This window comes from Physeter macrocephalus, chromosome 6 (assembly GCF_002837175.3).
Source record: "Physeter macrocephalus isolate SW-GA chromosome 6, ASM283717v5, whole genome shotgun sequence".
In the NCBI taxonomy this organism is placed as follows: Eukaryota; Metazoa; Chordata; class Mammalia; order Artiodactyla; family Physeteridae; genus Physeter; species Physeter macrocephalus.
In genome coordinates this window covers 32027570-32054351 of record NC_041219.1, presented here as the reverse complement: position 1 = coordinate 32054351, position 26782 = coordinate 32027570, and the positions used below count along the sequence as shown (strand labels likewise).

At 44.1% G+C, this 26782-nt stretch overlaps 1 protein-coding gene across 18 annotated transcripts in view; it reads left to right on the top strand.

The window, feature by feature from the left end:
- Nucleotides 1–26782, top strand: part of ANKS1B (ankyrin repeat and sterile alpha motif domain containing 1B) — a 1202038-nt gene that overhangs the window by 1151011 nt on the left and 24245 nt on the right. For all 18 annotated transcript variants that reach the window (XM_024127227.1, XM_024127226.1, XM_024127225.1 and 15 more), the window contains 3 exons: nt 829–840; nt 1945–2031; nt 13322–13459. In XM_024127227.1, the coding sequence (XP_023982995.1) occupies nt 829–840; nt 1945–2031; nt 13322–13459 (237 nt within the window). The remainder of the gene's footprint in view (nt 1–828; nt 841–1944; nt 2032–13321; nt 13460–26782) is intronic.

Sequence of the window (26782 nt, the reverse complement as noted above, 5' to 3'; positions counted from 1 at the left end):
TATACTATATGAAACAGTTAATATTAAATAGTAATACTCTCAGTAATCCATTTTCTTTATCTTTGACGCGGATATAGTAGCTATCAAAAAGATGTGTCAAAAACAACCAGGAATGGGGCTTCCCTGGTGGCGCAGTGGTTGCGCGTCCGCCTGCCGATGCAGGGGAACCGGGTTCGCGCCCCGGTCCGGGAAGATCCCACATGCCGCGGAGCGGCTGGGCCCGTCAGCCATGGCTGCTGAGCCTGCGCGTCCGGAGTGTGTGCTCCGCAACGGGAGAGGCCACAACAGAGGGAGGCCTGCGTAGCGCAAAAAAAAAAAAAAACCAGGAAAATGTGAAGCACCTTTTCCATGGCTCAAGGGAAAGATGAAATATAATTATCATTATTGAGTTCAATGAGTTTCATTCACACTATCCAACCTCCTTTCATTCTGGTCACATTTTCAGAGTTTAAAAATGGAAAATGGGTAGTATAAATGAAGAAATCAAGAAAGTTCATATTTTTCTCGGTTTCCTTAATATACATAAGACAACTGGTTGTGGAACACTCAAAGCAGAAGGCTCTTGCATGTCAGTCATAATAAGACTGTGCAATGCAATAAACAGAACGATGAGAAAACAGTAAAAGCAGAGGAGAGACAGGGTCTGGAAAAGCCTGCAGTAACCTCTAAAATAACAGTTTCACTGCATCAACATATATCTGTAGAGCCTATTCTCTTTACTGTTTAAATGAGTCTGTGCTGTGAATTACTGAAATGGTTTCCTCTCACCTTTTTATGTATTTTCTCTCCTATTATGTTCTCACCTGTCTTGTCTGGAAAATCCATCAGGCTAACTGTCAGGTAGGTTCTTCTTGATGTTTAATGTGATTATTAGGGGTATCCACAGCAGGAAATGAAGTAAACAGACTGTGAATGACCTGTGATGAATGATGAAACTAACCAGAAAAGGCAGATGCTAAATTACAGAGAAACTTTATGCAGATGTATAAAACTGTAGAAGCTGCAAGCCATAAGCACATTCAGCCATTGTGAACATCTATCGTAAGAACTTAGCTTAAGGGATTACAGCAGCTCTGAATGATAAAGTAGGTTGCCTGCACTGTCCGGTTTTGCTGTGGCTGAAAATACAGCCTGCCCCCAGAGGTCTCAGTTGTCATGGAGTGGTATTATATCCTATGTGGCCGTGAGCATTTCTGCTGTAAACTATCAGCTTTTATAGATTTGGCCAGGTCCAAGAAAAAGTCACAATGATGTGTTTTTTTAAAGATCTTTTTGATGTGGACCATTTTTAAAGTCTTTATTGAATTTGCTACAATATTGCTTCTGTTTTTATGTTTTGGTTTTTGGGCCGCGAGGCATGTGGGATCTTAGCTCCCTGACCAGGGATCAGACCCACACCCCGTGCATTGGAAGGCAAAGTCTTAACCACTGGACCACCAGGGAAGTCCCCACAATGATGTATTTTAAATCCCTATTTTAAGTACTTATTCAGGCATGCCTTGTGCCTTGAAGAAAGAGAGACTGGGAAGAAATGGGGAGAGGTGGCATGTATGTTGTTAATGCTAAACTCATCCTTAGAGTTCAATCTGACATGGATTAACTCTAGTCAAAAGAATAGTCGTTTGAAATTGCATAGGGGACAGAGCTGTTCATTTCTCCCCCTTGGGGTCAGGGAAAGGGCGTATTCCTTCACACACATGAAGCAGCAGAACAAGCTCTTTTTAGATCCTCAAGTGCAAAGCAGATACTTTATAAACCCAAACCATAGCTAAGCCCAGGAGAAGAGAGACATACATTTAAATGAGAGTGTGTTTGGTGTGTTTGATGTGTGTGTGTGTATTGTTTTTAACTTGAGCTCATTTTTATCTTTCAAGAGAAAAAATTATGTGCTACAGTTGCCATGGAACACAGACTGCTCTAATAGCTTTCTAATTTTAATTTCAGAAGTCTACAGAGCAAATGAAGAAGGTCCCTACTATTATTCTTTCAGTCTCATATAAAGGAGTCAAATTTATTGATGCAACAAATAAGGTGGGTACCGCATCTCTCTTTGTTTTAGACACCAGATACAGTCCTGAGTAAATGATCTAAAATCCTTTGCTTCCCATCATACCCAACATCCCCCATTTTAATCACTCCTCACCCCTGACTTTCATGCTCCCTAAAACAACTGTATACACACACACACAGAGATGGGCACATTGCATTTGGGGGCTTGATCTAGGATTCCTACACATATTTTGCTTTCACTTTTCTGTGGTACCTTCCTTAGTAGACTGTGGCCACTCAGTATCTGGCATGTCCCTTTGGATCCAGAGAATATTAAAACAGAAAAAAAATCATGTCTAGTGTGAAAATGTACCAGTGTCATCATTCCTCCATCAGAGGAAGTGTTTGTTACCAGGTGAAGGGCTAGAACATTTGTCTTTTCATTTCTCCAGAGATAGGCCTGTGCTTTCTTTTGATGTATGTAATGAATACCTGACACGAGGAACCCATGCTCTGGCGTTTACATCATATAATTGCATTTCGTTCTCAACTATTGAGATGGAAGCGAGGGTTCCAACTGTATTGTTTTCTTAAGAGACACAATCAGAAAAGAAGCTCAGGCCGTGCTGTGACTCTGCAGTGACTTTGTGCTCACAGTGGGAACAGCTTGTGGGCCCTAAGGTGGAGTATAGACATCTGGGTTGCATTTTACTTAAAAAGTGTCCTTTCTTGGCAAAGATGACAGAGTGCAGGTGCTAGACTAGAAAACTCAGGTATGACCACTCTCACCCTCCATAAATTCAAACCTGACTTGCTCCTCCTCCAAAACCCCCAAATGTCCTGCATTTTAGTCTTACATCCTTCCAACCAATAAAGTGTAGAAAAAGGGGAAATGAGGTGATGCCCATTGGTAAACACCATTTGTTTTCTGGACTGCCTACCTAGTCCTCCCAGCTGGATCCACTCCATTCTGGAGAAAGGAAACAAAAGTCATGAAACAGGTGAATTTAAACAATGGAAATTTAGGACCACAGCAACTGGATTTAGATCCAGGGAAATGAAATGTCCCGTGGGCAGTGACTCTGACCATCTATAATAAACCTGAGCATCTGAATCGACCAATTCAAAGCCTTCCCAATTTGTTTTCTGTAATGAAGAAGATTGCTATGTCAGCAGTCAGATAAGCCCAAGCTCCCCAAGTCTACTTAGAACAACCTCCCAGGTTTAGAAGCAGTTCTGAAACTCAAGCAGAAAGCTGATAACTCAGCCTGATCATGCTAGTTGATGATATCCAAAGCACTCTCAGAGTCAGATGCCTTACGTGGAATGATGCTTCAACCCGGCAGTATGTCATTGACAGTTACTGCTGTCAGATTACAGTTATGGCAACTCTGATCAGAAAAATCCCAGTTGATTTGCTTTTTTATTTCTTGGAAGCAACTTTAGTTGCTGGTGCACAAACTTCTTTTAGCCCTAGATTATAGTCAGTTGGCTTTAAAAGTCTCAAAACTTTATGGAACTCTGACTGAAGATAGCATTGCTATCACTGTATCTAAATTTCAAGAAAGGCTTTGGCATTTGGATTTTTTTTTACCTAACCTGGAACAACTGTCTCTACCCCATTTGCACTTGAAAAACATGAATGGCAATACGTTACCAGCTTATGAGTTTGACACTCTCTTAGATTAACAACCTTAGCAGGCTTGGATTCTGACAGTTTCTGAACAAGTGGTATTTGCCCTGAGAAGTTTCCAGAGTCTTAAGGCTGTCATCCCATGAAGCTGGTGGTATGGCTGGGTGTGTCTGTATTAATTGCATCCTCTCTAACCCACTCTCCACCATCAGAGGAAGGAGAGAGCGCTATCGGCTCTGTGGCCTTTTGCTTACAGACACATCAAGGGCCGTAGATCTTGATCTCCCAGACTTTGAGGAAATGCTTCTGCTTCAGTCGCCAGTACTTAGATCGGTTATTCATAGATCTCTGCTCACTAATGACTACTCTGGAAATCTAAGCACTGAAAGATATGCAAAAGATAATTGTGTGAATAAAGACACTAAATAAAGAAGGCCCGCATTTCTTTCAAGTCCTTACAGTGTGGTCCTCAGCCTATTTTCAAAATCCAGAGCAAAGGCAAAGTGCATATGTTGGTAGCACGTGGAGCCAACCTCTCTATGACTATGTGACAACGTGTGCCTGGCTTTTTCAGGAATCTGGGGGCATCGACTTCAACACTGGCGCTGCACAGGGTCCCCACCCCAGTGTCCTGTGACGTAGTGACCTACCCCAGTCTAATGGTGGATAGGGAGAGGGTGGGTGACTCGGGGCCATGGTCTAGGAGTTAGTGTGTGAGAAGCCAAAACAGAGAGCTTGTATTAGAAGGTGGAAGAAAGAAACGGTGTAGGGCTGCGTTGGTGGAGTTTGGGGAAGGCTGAGAAACACCGCCAGCCAGGGCTGAAGGCCTGGTTTCAGGGGGCGCAGAGGAGCCAGTGTTGCAGGATCGTCCTCAGGTTGTGGTATGAAAGGAACTGTGCTCATCCAGCAGTGTCTGCAGTGGCATCACGCGTGCCACTTGGTCCTGTACAAAGACCAGCCTCTAATTAATACCCACAGCAGGAAAGGAGCAGACTGATAAACTCCAGGTCCTGCTTTCGGTTTGTACCGGAGATTCCTCCCCTGGGAAGCATCTGGGGGGAACCACTTTGATTTGAAGTGAAGGACTTGTGACGCATAGACATCTGTGAAGACCTCACAATTTGTGGTGCTTGGGAGCACTAAGCCTGTAGTAAGACACAACCAGAAGTCACAGCTTATTGTTCATGTTTGATGTTTTCTTTTTTTTTCCAAATGCTCATCATTTTTTAAAATTAATCTATATTTATTTATTTATTGGCTGCGTTGGGTCTTCGTTGCTGCACGTGGGCTTTCTCTAGCTGTGGCGAGCGGGGGCTACTCTTTGTTGCAGTGCACGGACTTCCCATTGCAGTGGCTTCTTTTGTTGCAGAGCACGGGCTCTAGGCACACAGGCTTCAGTAGTTGTGGCACTTGGGCTCAGTAGTTGTGGCTCGCGAGCTCTAGAGCACAGGCTCTGTAGTTGTGGTGCACGGGCTTAGTTGCTCCGCATTATGTCGGATCTTCCCGGACCAGGGCTCAAACCCGTGTCCCGTGCTTTGGCAGGCGGATTCTTAACCACTGCGCCACCAGGGAAGCCCCCTGTACTTTACCGTTAAACAGTCTTCTCCTAACCATCGCATCTCTGTAACCCTACCCTGGTCAGATAGAGGGGGTGTTCAGCCTGCACTGGACGCGTAGAGTAATCGAAGGCCTCAGACCTTCACTAAGTGACTGCCCTGCAGTCACACAGGTAGCTGGTCATGGAGAAGGACTAAAACTTAACTTTCCCACTCCCTAACCTAATGCTTTTTCACTTTCACTCCATGCTACCTTCCACCAGTTCGTTTGACGTGCAGTGGATACTTAATTAGGTGTTAATGACTCTTCCACTCCTTTTAGCCCCCATTAGCCTGTGTGAAAGATGAACCCTCCAGCAAAGCACTTCTTTCCTTTTACTCTAATATGAAGTACCAGCTTTGGCTGAGTTCATGGGGAAGGGTTAGGTGCCTAGTCGTAAACTTGTAAACCTGTTACCTAGCAACTTGGGAAGTGACTTGAATCACTAAACCTGATAAGAAGGAAGAAGCGGAAAATGATCTTGAATTAAAAATGGAACTTGGATTAGATTTATACTAAAATGTTATAGTAAATCACACCAGCCTTCTGTAGATCCATAGGCCAGAGGTACTCTAGCATGGCATTCTGCCAAGAGGGCTACAACTGCTTAGTTCCAGACCCATCTTCAGATCAGCAGGGTCTTCCGAGAGGTGACACCGTCCCCACGTCCAGTGCTTGGCTGAGGGTGGGTTGCATTTTGCCTTCCTGCTGTGACCCCCTCCTCAGTCTTCTCATCCAGCTAAATTAGGAACAATGCAGTGCCTGGGTTGGTTTGTTAGTTTGTTTGTTTTTAATTTATTTATTTTTGGCTGCGTTGAGTCTTTGTTGCTGCGCGCGGGCTTTCTCTAGTTGCGGCGAGCGGGGGCTACTCTTCATTGCGGTGCGCGGGCTTCTCATTGTGGTGGCTTCTCTTTGTTGTGGAGCGCGGGCTCCAGTAGTTGGGGCTCACGGGCTCTAGAGCGCAGGCTCAGTAGTTGTGGCGCACGGGCTTAGCCGCTCCACGGCATGTGGGATCCTCCCAGACCAGGGCTCAAGCCCGTGTCCCCTGCATTGGCAGGCGGACTCTCAACCGCTGCGCCACCAGGGAAGCCCAGTTTGTTTGTTTTGAATGTCACCTTCAAACAGGGCTTATGCTACTTTTTTAGGCACAGATTAACTTGGAACTTTTGCCTAAACAAGTGCCAGTTGTTTTTTATAGCACATATTTCTAAAAAGCTCAGAGTCAAATCAAGAGTGTGTGCTGTTCTCATCTGCACCACCCTCTCTGCAGGTCTCCTCCAGGTAGCCCTCGACCAGGGCTGCTGCCTCTATGTGGGGGGCGCTCTCTGGAGGGGTGCTGCATCGTCTCCCTCAGAAAAGGCCTGGCCTGCGGAGGAGACTCAGAGAAGGGCCCCACCTGTCGTAGTCGGGAGTGAGGGAAGCGGTGAGAGGCCAGTTCCTAGGCTCCATCGCTTCGTTATCGCACCCCCTTCTGAGACCGTCTCTGTTAATTGGCTGAACCAAACAAGTCTCTTCTACACCCACCAGCCAGATACCTCTTTAGCTATTTCTCTAGATGATGAAAGGCAACAGACAAGAAAAAGAATCGCTCCCTGTTGAAGGGTACTGAGCTGCCAAATTTTCTAGCCAAAGAAGCGGCAGGGTGACCCCAGTCCTGGCTTGAGCCTTTTGAAAGCCCTAGTCTCCTTGGAACATGCTTAGATACGGAGGCGCAGCTGCATACAGGCATCCACTGTAAACTGAGGAACATCACCTGTACCTCATGATGAGGCCAGCTTTTAGTTTATGGAGGAGCCACTAATGACAGGGTGGAAAGAATGTACCCTTCCTTGACTTCTCCAAGGAGGAAACAACTGTGCAGTCTCCATTCCACCTACAGCCGTAGTATCCTTAGTCGTGGAATCATCGTACGCATAGAGAACTAGCCTCGCCGTTCTGCAGAGGTGGGCAGCGCAGACTGATGGCCGTGTCTCAGCGCCACCTAATGCACATTCGTGTGCCCAACGCACAGTCAGGCTGAGCAAGCCGAACGTCAGAGTTTGGAGCAGAGGAAGGTTTCTTGCAGGGCCAAGCAAGGAGAAGAACGGGTGGCTCCTGCCCAGAAAATCCCCAGGCTCCTCAGAGGGTTTCAGCAAAACGTCTTTAAAGGCCAGGCGAGGGAGGGGCGTCCCCGGGTACGTGATCAGCTCATGCACAGTTTTCTGATTGGTTGATGGTGATCAGTCCTTAGGCACTGGGAGGTCTGGGGGCTACATGCTCGTGATCATCAGTAGTTAATTTCTTCCTTTTGGTGGTGGTTTTGAGTGTCTGAAAAACTCGGGGAATATGCACGAGATACTATTATCTGGGTACTTCTGAGAGGGGGTACAGCAGAGGACGTGAGGGAGGGGTATGTCCTGAGAAGGCCCCTGCTCAGCTACATCAGTAGTGAGATCCCAGGTCCTCACCACATTCTAGCACCACGGATATATTGGGAAGTTCTGTTCAAAATACCTCCCTGCACAGTCCATTGCTATGAATTCATTTAAAAGCAAATTTTTTAAGTGCCAATTAGGAAGACTGAGTGTCAATAACATGAGTTATTCTTAACTGATTGTAGAATGTCTGTATTAGCTTGCCTTTCCTCTAGTTTAGACCATGGGAACAGAGGAATAAAAGTTTCAGCAGTGGGAGAGGAGGCTGATTTGGGTTATTTATTTATTGGCTGCGTTGGGTCTTCGTTGCTGCACATGGGCTTTCTCTAGCTGTGGCGAGCGGGGGCTACTCTTTGTTGCAGTGCACGGACTTCCCATTGCAGTGGCTTCTTTTGTTGCAGAGCACGGGCTCTAGGCACACAGGCTTCAGTAGTTGTGGCACTTGGGCTCAGTAGTTGTGGCTCGCGAGCTCTAGAGCACAGGCTCTGTAGTTGTGGTGCACGGGCTTAGTTGCTCCGCATTATGTCGGATCTTCCCGGACCAGGGCTCAAACCCGTGTCCCGTGCTTTGGCAGGCGGATTCTTAACCACTGCGCCACCAGGGAAGCCCCCTGTACTTTACCGTTAAACAGTCTTCTCCTAACCATCGCATCTCTGTAACCCTACCCTGGTCAGATAGAGGGGGTGTTCAGCCTGCACTGGACGCGTAGAGTAATCGAAGGCCTCAGACCTTCACTAAGTGACTGCCCTGCAGTCACACAGGTAGCTGGTCATGGAGAAGGACTAAAACTTAACTTTCCCACTCCCTAACCTAATGCTTTTTCACTTTCACTCCATGCTACCTTCCACCAGTTCGTTTGACGTGCAGTGGATACTTAATTAGGTGTTAATGACTCTTCCACTCCTTTTAGCCCCCATTAGCCTGTGTGAAAGATGAACCCTCCAGCAAAGCACTTCTTTCCTTTTACTCTAATATGAAGTACCAGCTTTGGCTGAGTTCATGGGGAAGGGTTAGGTGCCTAGTCGTAAACTTGTAAACCTGTTACCTAGCAACTTGGGAAGTGACTTGAATCACTAAACCTGATAAGAAGGAAGAAGCGGAAAATGATCTTGAATTAAAAATGGAACTTGGATTAGATTTATACTAAAATGTTATAGTAAATCACACCAGCCTTCTGTAGATCCATAGGCCAGAGGTACTCTAGCATGGCATTCTGCCAAGAGGGCTACAACTGCTTAGTTCCAGACCCATCTTCAGATCAGCAGGGTCTTCCGAGAGGTGACACCGTCCCCACGTCCAGTGCTTGGCTGAGGGTGGGTTGCATTTTGCCTTCCTGCTGTGACCCCCTCCTCAGTCTTCTCATCCAGCTAAATTAGGAACAATGCAGTGCCTGGGTTGGTTTGTTAGTTTGTTTGTTTTTAATTTATTTATTTTTGGCTGCGTTGAGTCTTTGTTGCTGCGCGCGGGCTTTCTCTAGTTGCGGCGAGCGGGGGCTACTCTTCATTGCGGTGCGCGGGCTTCTCATTGTGGTGGCTTCTCTTTGTTGTGGAGCGCGGGCTCCAGTAGTTGGGGCTCACGGGCTCTAGAGCGCAGGCTCAGTAGTTGTGGCGCACGGGCTTAGCCGCTCCACGGCATGTGGGATCCTCCCAGACCAGGGCTCAAGCCCGTGTCCCCTGCATTGGCAGGCGGACTCTCAACCGCTGCGCCACCAGGGAAGCCCAGTTTGTTTGTTTTGAATGTCACCTTCAAACAGGGCTTATGCTACTTTTTTAGGCACAGATTAACTTGGAACTTTTGCCTAAACAAGTGCCAGTTGTTTTTTATAGCACATATTTCTAAAAAGCTCAGAGTCAAATCAAGAGTGTGTGCTGTTCTCATCTGCACCACCCTCTCTGCAGGTCTCCTCCAGGTAGCCCTCGACCAGGGCTGCTGCCTCTATGTGGGGGGCGCTCTCTGGAGGGGTGCTGCATCGTCTCCCTCAGAAAAGGCCTGGCCTGCGGAGGAGACTCAGAGAAGGGCCCCACCTGTCGTAGTCGGGAGTGAGGGAAGCGGTGAGAGGCCAGTTCCTAGGCTCCATCGCTTCGTTATCGCACCCCCTTCTGAGACCGTCTCTGTTAATTGGCTGAACCAAACAAGTCTCTTCTACACCCACCAGCCAGATACCTCTTTAGCTATTTCTCTAGATGATGAAAGGCAACAGACAAGAAAAAGAATCGCTCCCTGTTGAAGGGTACTGAGCTGCCAAATTTTCTAGCCAAAGAAGCGGCAGGGTGACCCCAGTCCTGGCTTGAGCCTTTTGAAAGCCCTAGTCTCCTTGGAACATGCTTAGATACGGAGGCGCAGCTGCATACAGGCATCCACTGTAAACTGAGGAACATCACCTGTACCTCATGATGAGGCCAGCTTTTAGTTTATGGAGGAGCCACTAATGACAGGGTGGAAAGAATGTACCCTTCCTTGACTTCTCCAAGGAGGAAACAACTGTGCAGTCTCCATTCCACCTACAGCCGTAGTATCCTTAGTCGTGGAATCATCGTACGCATAGAGAACTAGCCTCGCCGTTCTGCAGAGGTGGGCAGCGCAGACTGATGGCCGTGTCTCAGCGCCACCTAATGCACATTCGTGTGCCCAACGCACAGTCAGGCTGAGCAAGCCGAACGTCAGAGTTTGGAGCAGAGGAAGGTTTCTTGCAGGGCCAAGCAAGGAGAAGAACGGGTGGCTCCTGCCCAGAAAATCCCCAGGCTCCTCAGAGGGTTTCAGCAAAACGTCTTTAAAGGCCAGGCGAGGGAGGGGCGTCCCCGGGTACGTGATCAGCTCATGCACAGTTTTCTGATTGGTTGATGGTGATCAGTCCTTAGGCACTGGGAGGTCTGGGGGCTACATGCTCGTGATCATCAGTAGTTAATTTCTTCCTTTTGGTGGTGGTTTTGAGTGTCTGAAAAACTCGGGGAATATGCACGAGATACTATTATCTGGGTACTTCTGAGAGGGGGTACAGCAGAGGACGTGAGGGAGGGGTATGTCCTGAGAAGGCCCCTGCTCAGCTACATCAGTAGTGAGATCCCAGGTCCTCACCACATTCTAGCACCACGGATATATTGGGAAGTTCTGTTCAAAATACCTCCCTGCACAGTCCATTGCTATGAATTCATTTAAAAGCAAATTTTTTAAGTGCCAATTAGGAAGACTGAGTGTCAATAACATGAGTTATTCTTAACTGATTGTAGAATGTCTGTATTAGCTTGCCTTTCCTCTAGTTTAGACCATGGGAACAGAGGAATAAAAGTTTCAGCAGTGGGAGAGGAGGCTGATTTGGGGACATGGAGCAACACAGAGGAGGGCAGGCCTCAGAGTTTAAAAGACAGCCCTGGGCTCCTGGAGATTAGAGAAGAGGGGGCCGGTTTCCAGAAAATTGGGGGGGAGGATCCAGAAAGAGGGAAAACGTCTTAGTGCTATAGTAAATTACCGTAGACTGCGTGGCTTAAACCATGAATATTTATTTCTCACAGTTTTGGAGGCTGGAAAGTCCAAGATGAAGTCACCAGCAGATTCAGTGTCTGATGAGAACCCCCATTCCCTGCTTCATAAATGGCCGTCTTTCTGCTGTGTTCTCACACGGCAGAGAGAGCCAGCTGGCTCTCTTGCCTTGTCTTGTAAAGGCACTAATAGCATTCACAAGAGCTCCACCCTCATGACCTAATCACATCCTAAAGGCCCACCTCCAAGCACCATCACACTGGGGGGCTAGAATTTCAAGATACAAACTTGGGGAGGATGCAAACATGCGGTTCATAATTAAGAGAGATCTCCAAAGATACACTTTACCTACTTTACAATTTTTCCCTGGGCCACAGTGCTGTCACACACCATTGAAAATTGTCAGGAGTGGCATCTTGTGAATTGGCGAGATTCAGGGAATTCAGTGCAATAAAAATCACGGGGCACTTTTCACTGTTAACACTTTCCCGAGAAGTTGATCAACCTTATGCTAGTAAAAAAAAAAAAAAAAAAAAAAGTCTCAAGAACACAAAATGCCAATTTAGTTAAAAGTTGGAGCCAATGCTCTGTTTTCAGTAATAGTGGATCCTGGACAGGTGAGACCAAATCCACAGACTTCCCGAAGTAAAAGCAGCCCCCAATTAAAATGATGGTGGAGGCTCTCAGCACCTGCTAACATCGTACCTGTAAAGACCACGCAGATCTCATTAATTTTAAATTTAAGACTCACGGCGTTCCTGATTTAGTTTTCTCCTTGAAGAAATGCTATCTGGATGCCAGAAGAGGATCAGCGCCTTCTATTTTGAAACTCTATCTTGCGATAGGCGGTTACTTGTTTATGGGATTCTGATTTCAATCTGAGTTATTTTTGACAGCGCTGCGTGTAGCCTCAACATACAGTGTCACTGTGAAGAACGTCTTAATTTTCTTTTATGTGTTAATTCTGTAATTGCTTTACCAACCACATAGCTCAGTAGAGTGAGGGGCGTGAAGTACTTGCTGGGGGCGCTGGCAGGAAAGGGCATTTTGTAAGCATTTTTAGGCATTGATGGGTATACACGGAGCATTATATTCGCTCAGGTTATTTAAGACTTTGCAGCTACAAAGTAATTAGGGTAACTAAAGCATTGAGGGTTTTAGATCTATGACAACTGCAGAAACATAAATGGGATATTGTGAGGTTAAGAAATGTTTGCATGATTACGTGAAATCTTTAGCTTCTGAAATACATCAGTGTGTCAAAAGAAGTTTCTGGCTGGGTTTGCAGCCCAGATGATGCTCCTTGGTTATTTTGTGCTTCGGGATACTGGTACTTAAACCTTTCCTCGGTTACCTCCCACCGATTATTCTTAGAGGTAGGTTGGGATGAGGGGGCTGGCAGGGAGATGGCATGAAAAAGTGCTAGCCGAGAGAAAAAAATGAAATTATGTTAAACCGTGAGAGAGAGGTGGGGCTGAGAGGTATTGCAACATAATTTCAGGCCCAGTTCCACTACCTGCCCTGCATAACTTACACTGTCTGAGTACTGGTGTCACCACCTGTGAGCTGATGACGAGGATAACCACAGCACCACTCATAATTACACACAGCGGGGATAGTCAGCAAAGTGTTGTCATCCACGGGGCGCTGCATCTAGCATGCAGCGTGGTGTTTCCCTCATCCCACCCTTACACCTTAGTCTCCACGGAGTCTTCACGAGAGAGTGCCTTGAGGCGCCCTCGCCTACCTGCCTTGGCTCTGGGGAGCTAGGGGCCAGACACAAGACAACAGGTAAAAGATGGTGAGGGATCAGCCTCCCGGCAGGCAGAACAACATGGCAGGTGATCCCTTCCAGACAGAGTTAGCAGGAGGCAGCGCTGGCTCTGCATGGAAAATGGAAACAGTAAAATGCTTAGTAGTTACTATTTTTTTAAAAAGTGTCTGCCACCCGGACTGCTTCTGCACACAGCACCATGTGAGAACTGCTGCTCCAGGGCAGGACTATTTTAGGTTGTTTTTAATTAAACGAAAGCATTCCTTCCAGACCTGGTGTACCTTTGCCCACGGATAGTGTGTTGAATCACTTTGAGTGTTGCTGCTCTAGAACATTCTAGGACGAGGGAAAGCAACTGCTTCCCAGATCATTTGCCTTGGTTCTAAAATATGCTGGTTGGCAGAGGAAAACAACGGTCGTTTGTGTCATTTCTTCCAGAACATCATTGCCGAACATGAAATTCGTAATATCTCCTGTGCTGCCCAGGACCCAGAAGACCTCTCAACATTCGCTTATATCACAAAAGATTTGAAGTCCAATCACCACTACTGTCACGTGTTTACTGCCTTCGATGTGGTGAGTAACTACCCTCTTTGGACAAACTAAATATTTCCCTGAATATACCTGGACTTTATTGAAAGCCCAGCTTGCAATTTAGATGCTTGGCTTGTTTACCAAGTTTTAAGGTATACCTGGTGTAAGGTATTTTGCAGACTCGGCTTTTCTGAGTTTTTTCTATATTTTCATTCATTCGTTAAATTTAGAACTCCACTTCTATCCAGTCTCTGAACGGTCATTGCTCAGTTACTAACCTCACTTTTCATATCAGACGCGTTCCTTTCTTTCTCTGGTACCAAAATAAAGTAAATGTCTTCCAGCCTTTCTGTTCCTTTGCTATGTCTGTTGGTTTCTTTGGTAGCCATTTCTAAGTAGTAGGGTATGATAGTCTAGGTTTGTTTGGAGGAAAAATAAATTCAGTGCCTCACACAATATTTGTGGTTTTCTATATTGAATAGTAGTTAAATTAGACATTTATAAATAATAATTGGGAACAGCAAGGTTTGGTCCATTTGAATACGGCCCATATTCAGAAGTTAGTCTTGTTATGATGTCCTTATGGTGTTAACACTACCTATAGTCCTATTTGTCATTAAGTCTAAAAACTAGCCCATATATTACAAACTTGGAAAATGGAAGCAATTCTAGAAAATAACAAGTATTCCTTCTTGTACCTTCAAGATGGTACAAATTGCTTGAGGATAACTCTATTGTAGTACATTGGGCATTCTAAATTTGAAGCAGACAGAACAGAGACGGCTACAACCATGAAATAATTTGTAATCAGAAGAATTCTAAAATGTCACTTTAATTTGACAATTCTGCTCTGCTCAAGTTTTGAAATACACGTGTTTAAAGAATTACACAGAAATTGCAGTATAATATATTCTTGAGAGGCCAGCCCACAGTTCAATGTCATGGGTAAGACTGCTTGAAGCAATCGGTTTTAGTTCTGACAAACTCCCATGGACCAAGGACCACAGTAACCCAGAATTTACCCCATCCTAAGGGATGTTAGGCTCATGCCCAGAACGTTGTATCGGGCTGCATGTGGCCCATCCCTTTCAAGTTTTGAAGATTGAAAACAGGAAAGAATGCTATGTGCCTTTAATTTTTTTTTTTTCTATCTTGAGAGGCATGAGGAGAATAATATACAGGTGGTCTGTGTTAACAGTAAGGAGGGCAAAGCCAAGCCCTCAAAGGCTGCTCTAGATATCTCTGGATGCATTTGTTTGCATGGGATCGGCAGTGTTGATTAAAGCCTTGTCAGCATTAGGTTTCTGGTGCCTTTGACATAACTTGCCATTCTTGTGACATGCAATTGTTTCTTTTTCTTAGCATTTTTAAAAAAATATTTATTTATTTGGTTGCACCAGGTTTTAGTTGTGGCAGGTGGGCTCCTTAGTTGCGGCATGCAGGCTTCTTAGTTGCAGCATGCATGTGGGATCTAGTTCCCTGACCAGGGATCAAACTCGGGCCCCCTGCATTGGGAGCTCGGAGTCCCAACCACTGCACCACCAGGGAAGTCCCGCAATTGTTTCTTAAAACAGCAAAATTCCATTCTGTCCACATACATTTTGGTTTGCACGATACACCCTTCTCTGGGATTTGCCTTCTGGTGTCATAGAAAGAACAGGCTGCTCAGAGTTTACATCCCAACTCGCTGCCTGCTCCCTGGTCTTAGACGGGTTGCAGGGCTTTTCTGAGTCCTGATTTCCTTTGTCTATAAAACAGGCACAGGGATTGTACCTTACAGGTTTTCTTTGGGATTGAAGTGAAGGAACATATGTAGAGCGTTCATAAATAATGCACGTTCAGTGTTAGCTTCCCCCACACCACCTCTTCTCTCTCCTTGCCTTCTGACCTCACAATTCACAGCCTGGACTTTTTCTGCTAAAAGACATAAGATAGATTTTCTAGAAGTGTACTTATGGTCTGAAGTCTTCCCCCTGCCCTTGTGAAAGAATTGAAAAAAAAATAGAAGAAAAAATAAATAAAATAGAAACAATAGAAAGAAAGCATAGACTCTGTAGGCCTTCTATTGGTATATTGCATCTATATAGTGTTTTCATTGAATGTCAACATTAGTATTCCAGTATTGTCAGGATGAATTCCACCCTTCCCTTGGGTATTGCAGCATTTCTTTCTAAATTGGTCTTAGAGTAATATATAATTTGCCTTCATAAGAGTATCCAAAACATTGTTCTCTATTAAAGCTAAAAATGATGCCCATGGGCCATCTGGCCTCTTGAGTTTTTTAAGCGTGTGTATATGTGACGCCAGAATACAGAAGTGAAATGTGGGGAAAAAATAGTCAACTGTTTAGTTTTGAGATCAACATGATGTTCCTGATACATTTGGAAAACGAGTGGAGAATTGCTTCACCTTTTGTCTTTTCATCCAGAGGTTTGATTTAATGTAGACATTCACTAGGTTAGGAGTCTGGTTTCAGCTCCAGAAGATTTTCATCTTACACCACAAATCCACCATTTTAATCCTCTCTAGGTGAACAGTTTGTCTAACTTCAAAAATAGTAACAAAGGCCACCATCCTTGACGTGGGCCTTCGAGCAATTTTGAGATGCACCAAGCTTTGCTTGCACTAAAAAAAAAAACCTCTTTGAGCATGGATTTTGTATCTTTATGTAGGGCAGTTCAATATTCAGTCCAGTCTTGAAGCCTTAAAATTCTTTTGGTATGAATCAGTCCCCCAGGCTGCCCAAACGGCAAAAGAAAAGAAAAGAATACCTTAAGTATACATTTATTCTTTCAGCTGATGTGTATGAGTACATGTACATTTTTAATTACAGTTATTGCTACTTTGACCTTGTAGGTCTTTTATGGGTCACAAGAAGTTTTTATGAATATTTCTTATCACCAAGAAAACCCAATGATGTCTAGGAGGCTTCCAGTTTACGGAGAGTTGGATTTGAAATTCAGAGCATTTTTCCCATAGAAATCCTGTGGTCTTGGAAGGGAAGCTCAAGCCCCCCTACAAACATGAGCATGTGAATTTAACGTAGTTCCTTTACTCTGGGACCTTGCGGAGCCCTTAATAGGCTCAGACACCGGGAGGGGGTGGAGTGAACCTGGTTTCCCAAGTTCATTTGGCCGTGGTAGCCTCTTTTGGGGAGAGCGTCTCACGGAGGTGGCGTTCTGCAGAACACACTTCAGGAAATGTTACGCTTTATCTTCTCTAAGCTTGTTTCCATGACTTAGAATCTATGCTAAATTCAGCTTGTGATATTTTCAATTTTTAATGACAGGTAGATGAAAATTTTAAAAGACTAGAGCAGAAAGGGAATTAGGGTTCCCAAGAAAAGCCAGTTTGGACCTACCGGCGCGCTCCAGACCTATTCTGCATTCTAGACTCACTATGGTGGCAGCTGATTTCTAGTCACCTCCCCAGTGGGACACATCTCATCCACTACAGAACAAGAGGCTGCCCAACCTCCACCTTCCAGGCAGTGAAAACTTGGGGGAAGAGAGTAGGACTGTGTAGGAAAAAAGAATGTGTTACAAGACCAGGAGTTGTAAGGCTTAAAACAACGGATTCAGCTTTTCTCTTCTCCACTCTTATCTCAAATGAATGAAGGGGAAATCCATGCTGCTGAGATGACAAGAGGGAGAACGGGTATTTCAGCGGCCACCAGATCCCAAGGCTGCAGTGATCATCCTTAAAAGGCCACCACAGGAAAGAGATAGCTATAACCAAGATCATTTGGCAACTATCATCTTCTATGTGTTATTCACTCAGTCTAGATTTCTAGGACGTAGAATGGAGATAGGTAGATTAGAAAGATTTTGATGTATTCTCTGTGGGCCTGTCAGATTTATTTTAAAAATCTGGGAGGGACCTCATTCACTAGTTCTAAAATATGAAAGGTTTATTTTGTTTAAATAGCATTAAAAGCCATGACTGCCACTAAACCCTGGCTAATTCTCACTTCTCTATAAAGAACATGTTTGCAGTCTCCGATATTTTTAACCATGCTCATTTTTCTCTTACTTGCAACTCCCAAATTCTGTCATCTTCAGTGTGTATGGCTTAGACTGGTTGTGGAATGTGTAGAGAATGTCAAAGTCTTGATGCCGGTGGGCGGTGCGTGGGGGAGATGAGGCTCCCTCTTTCCTGTGCTTTCTTGGCTGAATGTGGGCCGTGAAAGGATCTAAACTGGAGAAACAGAGATGACAAAATGCAGGAAACCATGGTCAGCAGGGGGACAGCATTTTGTAGTCCTTTTCCATCACTAGGTACCAGCAAACCTAAGCGCAGGGGAAGAACGCCACCAGAGTCAACCACTCTGTCATAATTGGTTTAATGAAAGTGAGATTCCTGAGCCCTTTATTTTTCTCCAGTTTTATTTAGATAAAATTGACATGTAACACTGTATTCGTTTTAGATGTACAGCTTAAGGATTTGATATATGTATGTGCTGCAAAATGATCAGCACAGTAAGTTAACATCCATCACCTCACATAGTTACACATTTTGTGTGTGTGTGTGTGTGTGTGTGTGTGTGATAAGAACTTTAAGATCTACTCTGTCAGCAACTTTCAAATGTACAATACAGGCATACCTGAAAGATACTGCAGGTTCTGTTCCAGACTACTGCAATGAATCGAATATCACAATAAAGCAAGTCACATGAATTTTTTGGTTTCCCAGTGCATATAAAGATGATGTGTACACCGTAGTGTAGCCTGTTATGTGTGCAATACCGTCATGGCTAAAAAAACAATGTACATGCCTTAATTTAAAAATGCTTTATTGCTAAAAAATGCTAGCCATCATCTAAGCCTTCAGTGAGCCATAATCTTTTTGTAATGGTAACATCAAAGATCTGATCACAGTTCACCATAAGAAATAGAATCATAATGAAAAAGTTTGAAATCTTGCCAGAATTACCAAAATGGGACATAGAAACGCAAAATGAGTAAATGCTATCAGAAAAATGGAGCCAGTAGACTTGCTCGATGCAGGGTGCCACAAGACTTCAATTTTTAAAAACAGCAATATCTTCAAAGTGCAACAAAACGAGGTATGCCTGTACGGGACTGTTAACTATAGTCGCCATGCTGTACGTTGCATCCCTGGGACGTATCTATCTTATAACTGGAAGTTTGTGCCTTTTGACCACTTTCACCCATTTCTCCCTTTCTTAAACTCGGAGATTCTTTTTGTGGAGTAGCGTGGGGTTCCGAACGGAAAGTACTTATGGCTTATGTTGCAGAGATTGTCCCACAGAGTGGGAATTTACAAGTGCAAAAGAACTTCTGTTATCGTTGATGTTAGTTGACCTTTGACAATGAAATTAATACTGTATGTGGAGCTAGGTGGTCTCTTTCATTCTGTTTCTCATTTTCTCCACCTGAAAATGGCCCTCAACCTGTTGGACTATGATACTATGAAAATAAATGGCAATGTAAGAAAATGCTAAAGTGCATAGAGCCCTTAAGATGGGACTGTAACACTTTCCCTGGCTAGTCTCCCACTTACAGAGTAGCAACCTACACTTAAGTAGAAGCCTTTCCCTGGCCCCTTGCAGCACCTGAAACTCATCAAGTCAGTGGCAGGAGTGACTGAATAAAAATGGCACTTCGCTGGTGGTCCAGTGGTTAAGACTCTGAGCTCCCAATCCAGGGAGCCTGGGTTCGATCCCTGGTCTGGGAACTAGATCCCGCATGCTGCAACTAAGACCCAGTGCAGCCAAATAAATAAAAATTTAAAAAACAAGAAACAAACAAACAAAAAAACACGGCAGCACTCCCAGTCCTATGGCCGTTATATACCACCTCCTCCCCCGCCCCCCCCCCCAAAATAGATTAACACTGCTGGGTTACATTTATCCATACCTCCTCTCCATTGGCATAAATCGTTGAGAATTAACTAAGCCATAAAGCCAAAGGTGGGTGAATATTAAGAGAATAATAGTCACTCTTTTTTTCTCTCATCCTTATTATTTTGAGGGGTGAGGGGGATGGATGTTATCAGAGCTTTAAATCAATCCCATTTTCTATGAAGTTAGAAAGAGAGTAGTCATTCTGATTTTTTTTCACAGGTTGTTTTGCAGCATTCATACATGTATTCGTTATAGCCCCCTCCCAAAGAACTGAAAATCAAATGTCATGTCTAGGGGTGACACCTTTAGAATCAGCGTGGTTTTGAATCCCAGTTTCATAGTTTGGGCAAGAATGCCTGTAATCCTCAGTTTCCTCATCTGTAAAATAGAGATAACAGCAGTACCCGCTGCCTAGGTTTACTGTAAGGATTAAGTGAGATGACACACGTCCGTGTCCAGCACATGGTGTTCAGTCAGTCTTAGCTTCTAAGGGCAGGAGAGCAGCAACAGCAGTTACGGGGCCGGTTATGTTCTTTCTTGTCAGACCTGTGTGAGGACTTATGTCCCAGTTTTCGGTTTACAGCATACGTTTGCTGCGGCGGTATCCCACACCTGAGGGGAAAAGTCCAGGTCTGTATAAAATACATTTCTACATTTATCGCGTGCCTGCCGTGAGTCGGGCACGCCGCGCTGCTCTCTCGGATGTCCGAGTTCAGAGGGAGAAGCAGGGACATAACGAATGGTTGCAGTAAAATCCTGTCCGTGCTCTCCTGCAGTTTTGCTGGCCCCAGCAGGGTGAGGGCTCCCCGAGGGTGGGCACGGGGGCTGGAAGCTGAACGTTGAGTTTGTATGAACATGTGGGCATCTTGGAGGCCTGACAATTCATTAATGCACTTTGGAAAGATGAGGTGAGGCATTAGACAGTCATCTGCCATAAGCAGAGAAAAAGTCATTTTTATCAACTGTCTTGTCCATTTGAGAAAGATTTTCAACAAGGGTTAAAATTTGGTAGGTGGGCTTCCCTGGTGGCGCAGTGGTTGAGAGTCCGCCTGCCGATGCAGGAGACAGGGGTTCGTGCCCCGGTCCGGGAGGATCCCGCATGCCGCGGAGCGGCTGGGCCCGTGAGCCGTGGCCGCTGGGCCTGCGCGTCCGGAGCCTGTGCTCCGCGACGGGAGAGGCCACAACAGTGAGAGGCCCGCGTACCACAAAAAAAAAATTTGGTAGGTAAGAAGGGTCTTGAATGTGATAGATGCCCCTTTGGAGGCATCACAAGTTGGCGAAGGGTTTACTGTAGCTTCCTCTAGGAGCTTTTACTTTTGAAGAATGGCGAGGAGTTGAAATTCAGCAAATCTCTCTTCTGCACACCCTTTCCCCAAGTCCCTGCCAAGTAACGGGACAAAGACGGATCGTGTTCCCCTTCTGTCCTGGCAGGCCAGCCCCTCCAGCATGGGTGTGAGAGGTCTGCTGTCCAGCCACCGTAGGCTGTGGCTCCATGTGGACAGGCGACCACCGGGCGTGGGTACGTGATTGCTACAGAGAACCTGGAACTTTATAAGAAAGCTTTTCTTAGTCTTTCACTGAGCTGGTGACACTCATGTACTTGGGGTGAGGTATGACGTGAAACCTTAGCAGATGCAGTGGAATGCTCTGCCACCTTTAAAAATCTGGTTTTTGAAGACCATTTAATGGCATGCAAAAACCATTCATGATTTAATGTTGCGTGAAAAAGCGACTCATGAAACTGCACGTAAATATCATTCTAATTTTGTTTTTAAATTCACATAAATATTCATATAGCTTATAAAAGTATTTGTGGATATATACAAATGTAAAAGGAAAAGAAACCAAAATGTAGCAGTGGCTATATCCCAGCAGTAGAATTTTGCAGGTGATTTTTAATTTTCTTTTTTATGTATTTTCAAAAATTTCTACATGTACCCCTGTTATATTTAGAGAGAAATATTAATTTCATGATTCTTTTAGTTAGCTGGAATTAGCCCTAAAGAAACTATCTGCATTTTATCCACTTGCTGTGTCAGCCCTGGACTAGATAGGCATCTTAGCAGAATGCCTAATATTTATTTCTAAATGCTGAAGACCTGTGATCGGGCAGTATTTGTTTCTATAAATATAATCTATCAAGACTTAATCACTGACTTGTACTTGAGAGAACTCAGTAGGTAGAGCTAAGGAATGTCAATGAATTCTGTGAATATGGCCAGAATATTCTCAGTTATTTTTGCCTCAAGACGTGGGTGAAGCAAGTTGTAGATGAAACCTACCCTGGCTCTTAAAAAACGAGATGTACAAGCAAAATACAGCCAGAGGAGAAATGTGGCTTCTTTCTGGAGGCCCCACCACAGACCCGTATTGAAAACGCTTTCCTTGATCTTCAGGCCCAAAGGGCGTGCCCTGCACTGGTTCAGCATTTGTTCAGCCAGGATTTACCTGTGGAGAGAAAATAGAAGGGAAGAATCCGCTGTGGCCATACACAGGCACCCGTATCTTACCCTCGAGGTGCAAGTCCTCTTATCGTAGGGACCTACCGGGCAGCGTCCTTTTTTCAGTTCCTCCAACATTTATCGAGCACCTGATATGTCCTAAGCCCTAGAGACGCAGTCAAATGAGAGGAGAGCCCTCAAGGAGCTCAGCCGGCTGGGGCATTTGGACCTATAAAGAGAAAATCCTAATAAATTCTTTACAGTCAGTGGAGCTGTGCCCACCTGAGGAGGGGCACCTGGCGCAGCCTGGGGTGTCGGGGAAGGGGATTCAGAGCAGGCTCCTGGAAGACATAATGCCCCAGGTGAATCTTCAAGGTTGAGCAGTAACTCACCAGGCAAAGGGAGAGGTGGGGAACGGGCATATTGTTAAGAATAAAAGCCATTTAATAATAGACAAAATACTTGGCCATTTAGAATAGTTATGGGGTGAGCGTTGCTGTGAGGACGTCCCCTGTGGTGAAAGCCAGCCCCGTGGTCACTGCACTTCTGTGCGCTGGCTGGTGGATTGTTGAGATCTGCAGTCCAGCCTTTGGGGAATGTGCTACTATTTAACATGGCATCAGCGATACATACATCTCTAAACTGAAGCCGTTGTTGGTTGGGTAAAAGACAGACAACAGCGTCTAATCAGAGAACCCTGGAGCTCCCAGGTGGAGAGAGACCTAAAGGTCACCAGGACCAGACGCCCTCTCAGTGTCATCTCCTCAGTGGCAGCGATAGGTACAGAGGCAGGCAGCCCAGGGCAGACTTAGCCCATGCAGGTAATCCAGGCGTGGTCTTTACTCACTGACACTGGTGAGGTAGACTTCTGAGGCTCCTCTTAACACCCCGGGCTTCTTTGCACAGATACAGCCCTTTCTTCCTTGAATGTCTGTTTGCACCCTCTTCAGGTGCGGATAGCTTCTGCTGACCTCCGGAATTGCTTCTGCTGGCCCCCAGGAGCCAAAGGATATTCAGGTCCTGTAGCTTTCTGAGACTATGGAATACAGTTATTTGTTCCTTCAATTTTAGTCACTAAAATGTGGTGTTTTTTTGGTTTTTTGGTTTTTTTAATGCTAATGGAAAGTGCCTGCAGACAGATCAGAATGGTCCACTTGTAAACAGCAGCCTCCCAGCCTAAGCCAGCAGGGCCTCTCTCCCTGTGGTGTCCCCTCTCTCCTCAGCACACTTCCTTTTTTGTCACTTTAACCAGATGCTGTTGAGACTCGTGTCTGAAGTACCTTGTCAGCCATTTTTTCAGTAATGGGTTAAACAAAATAAGCTGTCGAATAAATGTTTAAGTGAACAAACAACCACCATTTATACTATGCCTCCTTCCATAAAGGACTTAAGACAGCCTACATGAATAGGTATGTTAAATCTGAAAATATAGATAGATACACATGGATCTGAAGTAGGGAAAACACACACTAAAAAGAAGATCAAGACCCAGGGGAAAGTTTTAACATCAACATGCAGACCACAGAATTCTACATAGTTACTAGAACTGAGCCACAGATTTGGCTTTGAGCTTCCTGGAGGCCAAGGCAAGTAGGAAAACACAGTCATTACATGCTTGATATCTCTTGGGTGAGTATACCCCATCCTCTCAGAAGACAAAACTTCAATGAGAGTGATCCTGAAAGAACTTTTTTTTTTAATTGAAGCATAGTTGATTTACAGTGTTTCCAGTGTACAGCAAAGTGATTCAGTTATATATATATATATATATATATATATATATATACACACACATATATATCTATTCTTTTTCATATTCCTTTCCATTATAGGTTATTACAAGATATTGAATCTAGCTCCCTGTGCTATACAGTAGGTCCTTGTTGTTTATCTATTTTATATATAGTAGCGTGTATCTGTTAATCCCAAATTGCTAACTTATCCCTTCTTCCCCCTTTGGTGACCATAATTTTGTTTTCTATGTCTGTGAGTCTATTTCTGTTTTGTAAATAAGTTCATTTGTATCATTTTTTTAGACTCCACATATAAGTGATATCATATGATATTTGTCTTTCTCTGACTGCACTTGGTATGATAATTTCCAGGTCCATCCATGTTGCTGCAAATGGCATTATTTCATTCTCTTTTATGGCTGAGTTATATTCCATTGTATATATGTACCACATCTTTAACCATTCATCTCTCAATGGCCATTGAGGTTGCTTCCATGTCTTGGCTATTGTAATAGTGCTGCTGTGAACATTGGGGTGCATGTAACTTTTCAAATAAGAGTTCTCATCTTTTCCGGATATATGCCCAGGAGTGGGACTGCTGGATCATATGGTAACTATATTTTTAGTTTTTGTAAGGAACCTCCATACTGTTCTCCATAATGGCTGCACCAATTTGCATTCCCACCAACAGTGTAGACGGGTTCCTTTTTCTCCACATCCTCTCCAGCATTTATTATTTGTAGACTTTTTAATGATGGCCATTCTGACCAGTGTGAGGTGGTACCTCATTGTAGTTTCGATTTGTATTTCTCTGATAATTAGTGATGTTGAACATCTTTTCATGTGCCTGTTGGCCATCTGTATGTCTTCTTTGGAGAAATGTCTGTTTAGGTCTTCTGCCCATTTTTTGATTGGGTTGTTTGTGGTTTTTTGATACTGGGCTGTATGAGCTGTTTGTATATTTTGGAATTAATCCCTTGTCGGTCACACCGTTTGCAAATATGTTCTCCCATTCCGTAGGTTGTCTTTTAGTTTTGATTATGGTTTCCTGTGCTGTGCAAAAGCTTTTAAGTTTAATTAGTCCCATTTGTTACTTTTGCTTTTGTTTCCATTACTCTAGGAGATGGACCCCAAAAAAATATTGCTGCGATTTATGTCAAAGAGTGTTCTGCCCATGTCTTCCTCTAGGAGTTTTATAGTATCTAGGAGTTTATAGTATACCGGTCTTACATTTAGGTCTTTAACCCATTTTGAGTTTATTTGTGTATTTGGTGTTAGAGAATGTTCTAATTTCATTCTTTTATATGTATATTTTTATATGTATATTCTTTTATATGTCCAGTTTTCCCAGCCCCACTTATTGAGAAAAGACTGTCCTTTCTCCATTGTATATTCTTGCCTCTTGTTGTAGACTAATTGACAAGTGTGTGGGTTTATTTCTGGACTCTCTATTCTGTTCCATTGACCTGTGTCTGTTTTGTGCCAGTACCATACTGTTTTGATTACTGTAGCTTGTCATATAGTCTGAAGTCAGGGAACCTGATTCCTCTAGCTCCATTCTTCTCTCTTTTTTTTTTTTTTTTTTTGGTATTAGCTATTTGGGGTGTTTGGTGTTTCCATAGAAATTTAATTTTTTTTTCCAGTTCTGTGAAAAATGCCATTGGTAATTTGATAGGGATTGCATTGAATCTATAGATTGCTTTGGGAGGTACAGTCATTTTAACAATATTGATTCTTCCAATCCAAGAACATGGTATATCTTTCAATCTGTTTGTGTCATCTTCAGTGTCTTTCATCAGCATACTATAGTTTTCGGAGTACAGGTGTTTTGCCTCCTTAGGTAGGTTTATTCCTAGGTTTTTTTGGGGGGTTTTTTGTTTTGTTTTTTTGATGCGATGGTGAAAGAACTTTTTGTCCTGGGTCTCCAGGAGGGGATATTGTGTGATGGTGTCTTCACCAACATTCATATGCTGCATCTCCAAAACACAAGACGGTTCCTCAGAGGGTCCTTCAGTGAAAGTGGAGGCAGAACACCAACAGACTCATGAAAGCAATAAGGCAGGACAGCCCAGTGCACAAAACACTGTCTTATCTAAAGTCAGATCTGGGTTTGAATCCTGGCTGTGCCCCTGACTAGCTGTGTGAACTTGGCCAAGTTAATCAATCTCACTAATCATGAGTTTCTCACACATAAAATGGGGATGATAATTCCTCCTCTACAAGGTGGTTGTGAGGGTTAGATAATCCACATCAGGCCCTTAGCTGGTCTCTGGGGTGTAGTTAACAGTGTCATGTGGTAGTTGCTGCTACCACTGCTTTATCTTCTGTATGAGAGGAAGTAGAATGTGGTTCAGGTGACAGGTGGTCCGATTTGGTGCTGGGATCAAGCCTAGCACGGCTACAAGACTGGACTGACTGCATGTCCATAAGGTAATGTCCACATAGAACATTTTCCAGCTGGGTTTGATAGAAATTGGACAGAAGAGTCAACTCTTTGCTCTGGACTTGGAGTAGAGGCATTGGGTTTCCAGGTTAAAGGAAGAATTGAGTATTCTAAAATTCAGCTGAGCAGATGCTAGAATTGACATCCAATACAAAAACTGACCAAATGGATGGCCAGCCCCACTAGTACATGGGGGTGAGCCGTGAAAACACCAGAAAACAGGGCCTGGATTTTGCCTGGAAACAGTTCCCAACCCTCTCCGCCAAAGAAGGAAAAGGCAGGTGATGGATAAAGAATAAGATTATTTTGAGCTAGAAGATTTTTTCTCTTATTTTTAATACTCAAAATGCAAAAGCTTATTATTTTTTATGATTGTAAAATTATTCGTCATTTGAATAAAGTTCAAAATGTACAAAGAAGTATAAAGAAGAGAAAATTTGTCCACGATCTTAACACTTAGTGATAACCACTAGTAACGTTTTGATATATACTGTTTTCTATGCACGTAGATACCATCTATGTACGTATACATAATTTTTACTGAGTCTTTTACCAGTTTTTTAAATGCCTCCATTTTCATTTTAAATGGCTGCCTAGTATCTCACTGTGTAGATCTATGTAGTATACTTAATCGGTTCCCTATTGGGGGAAATTTTTAAACTACGATGAATATTCTTGCAAATATACCATTGAACCCTTGAGCCCAAAAGATTTTCAAACCAGGAGTTTCCAACACAGAAAAATCCTAGTGATGTGCCAATTAATATAAATTAATTACCTGGGTGCCCAGAGTTTTCCCTAGGGGACAGATTGCCTAAAGCCTATGCTTCAGTTATTCTAATACCAAAATGATGAGTGTGCCGGGTACAGCCTGTGACTAGG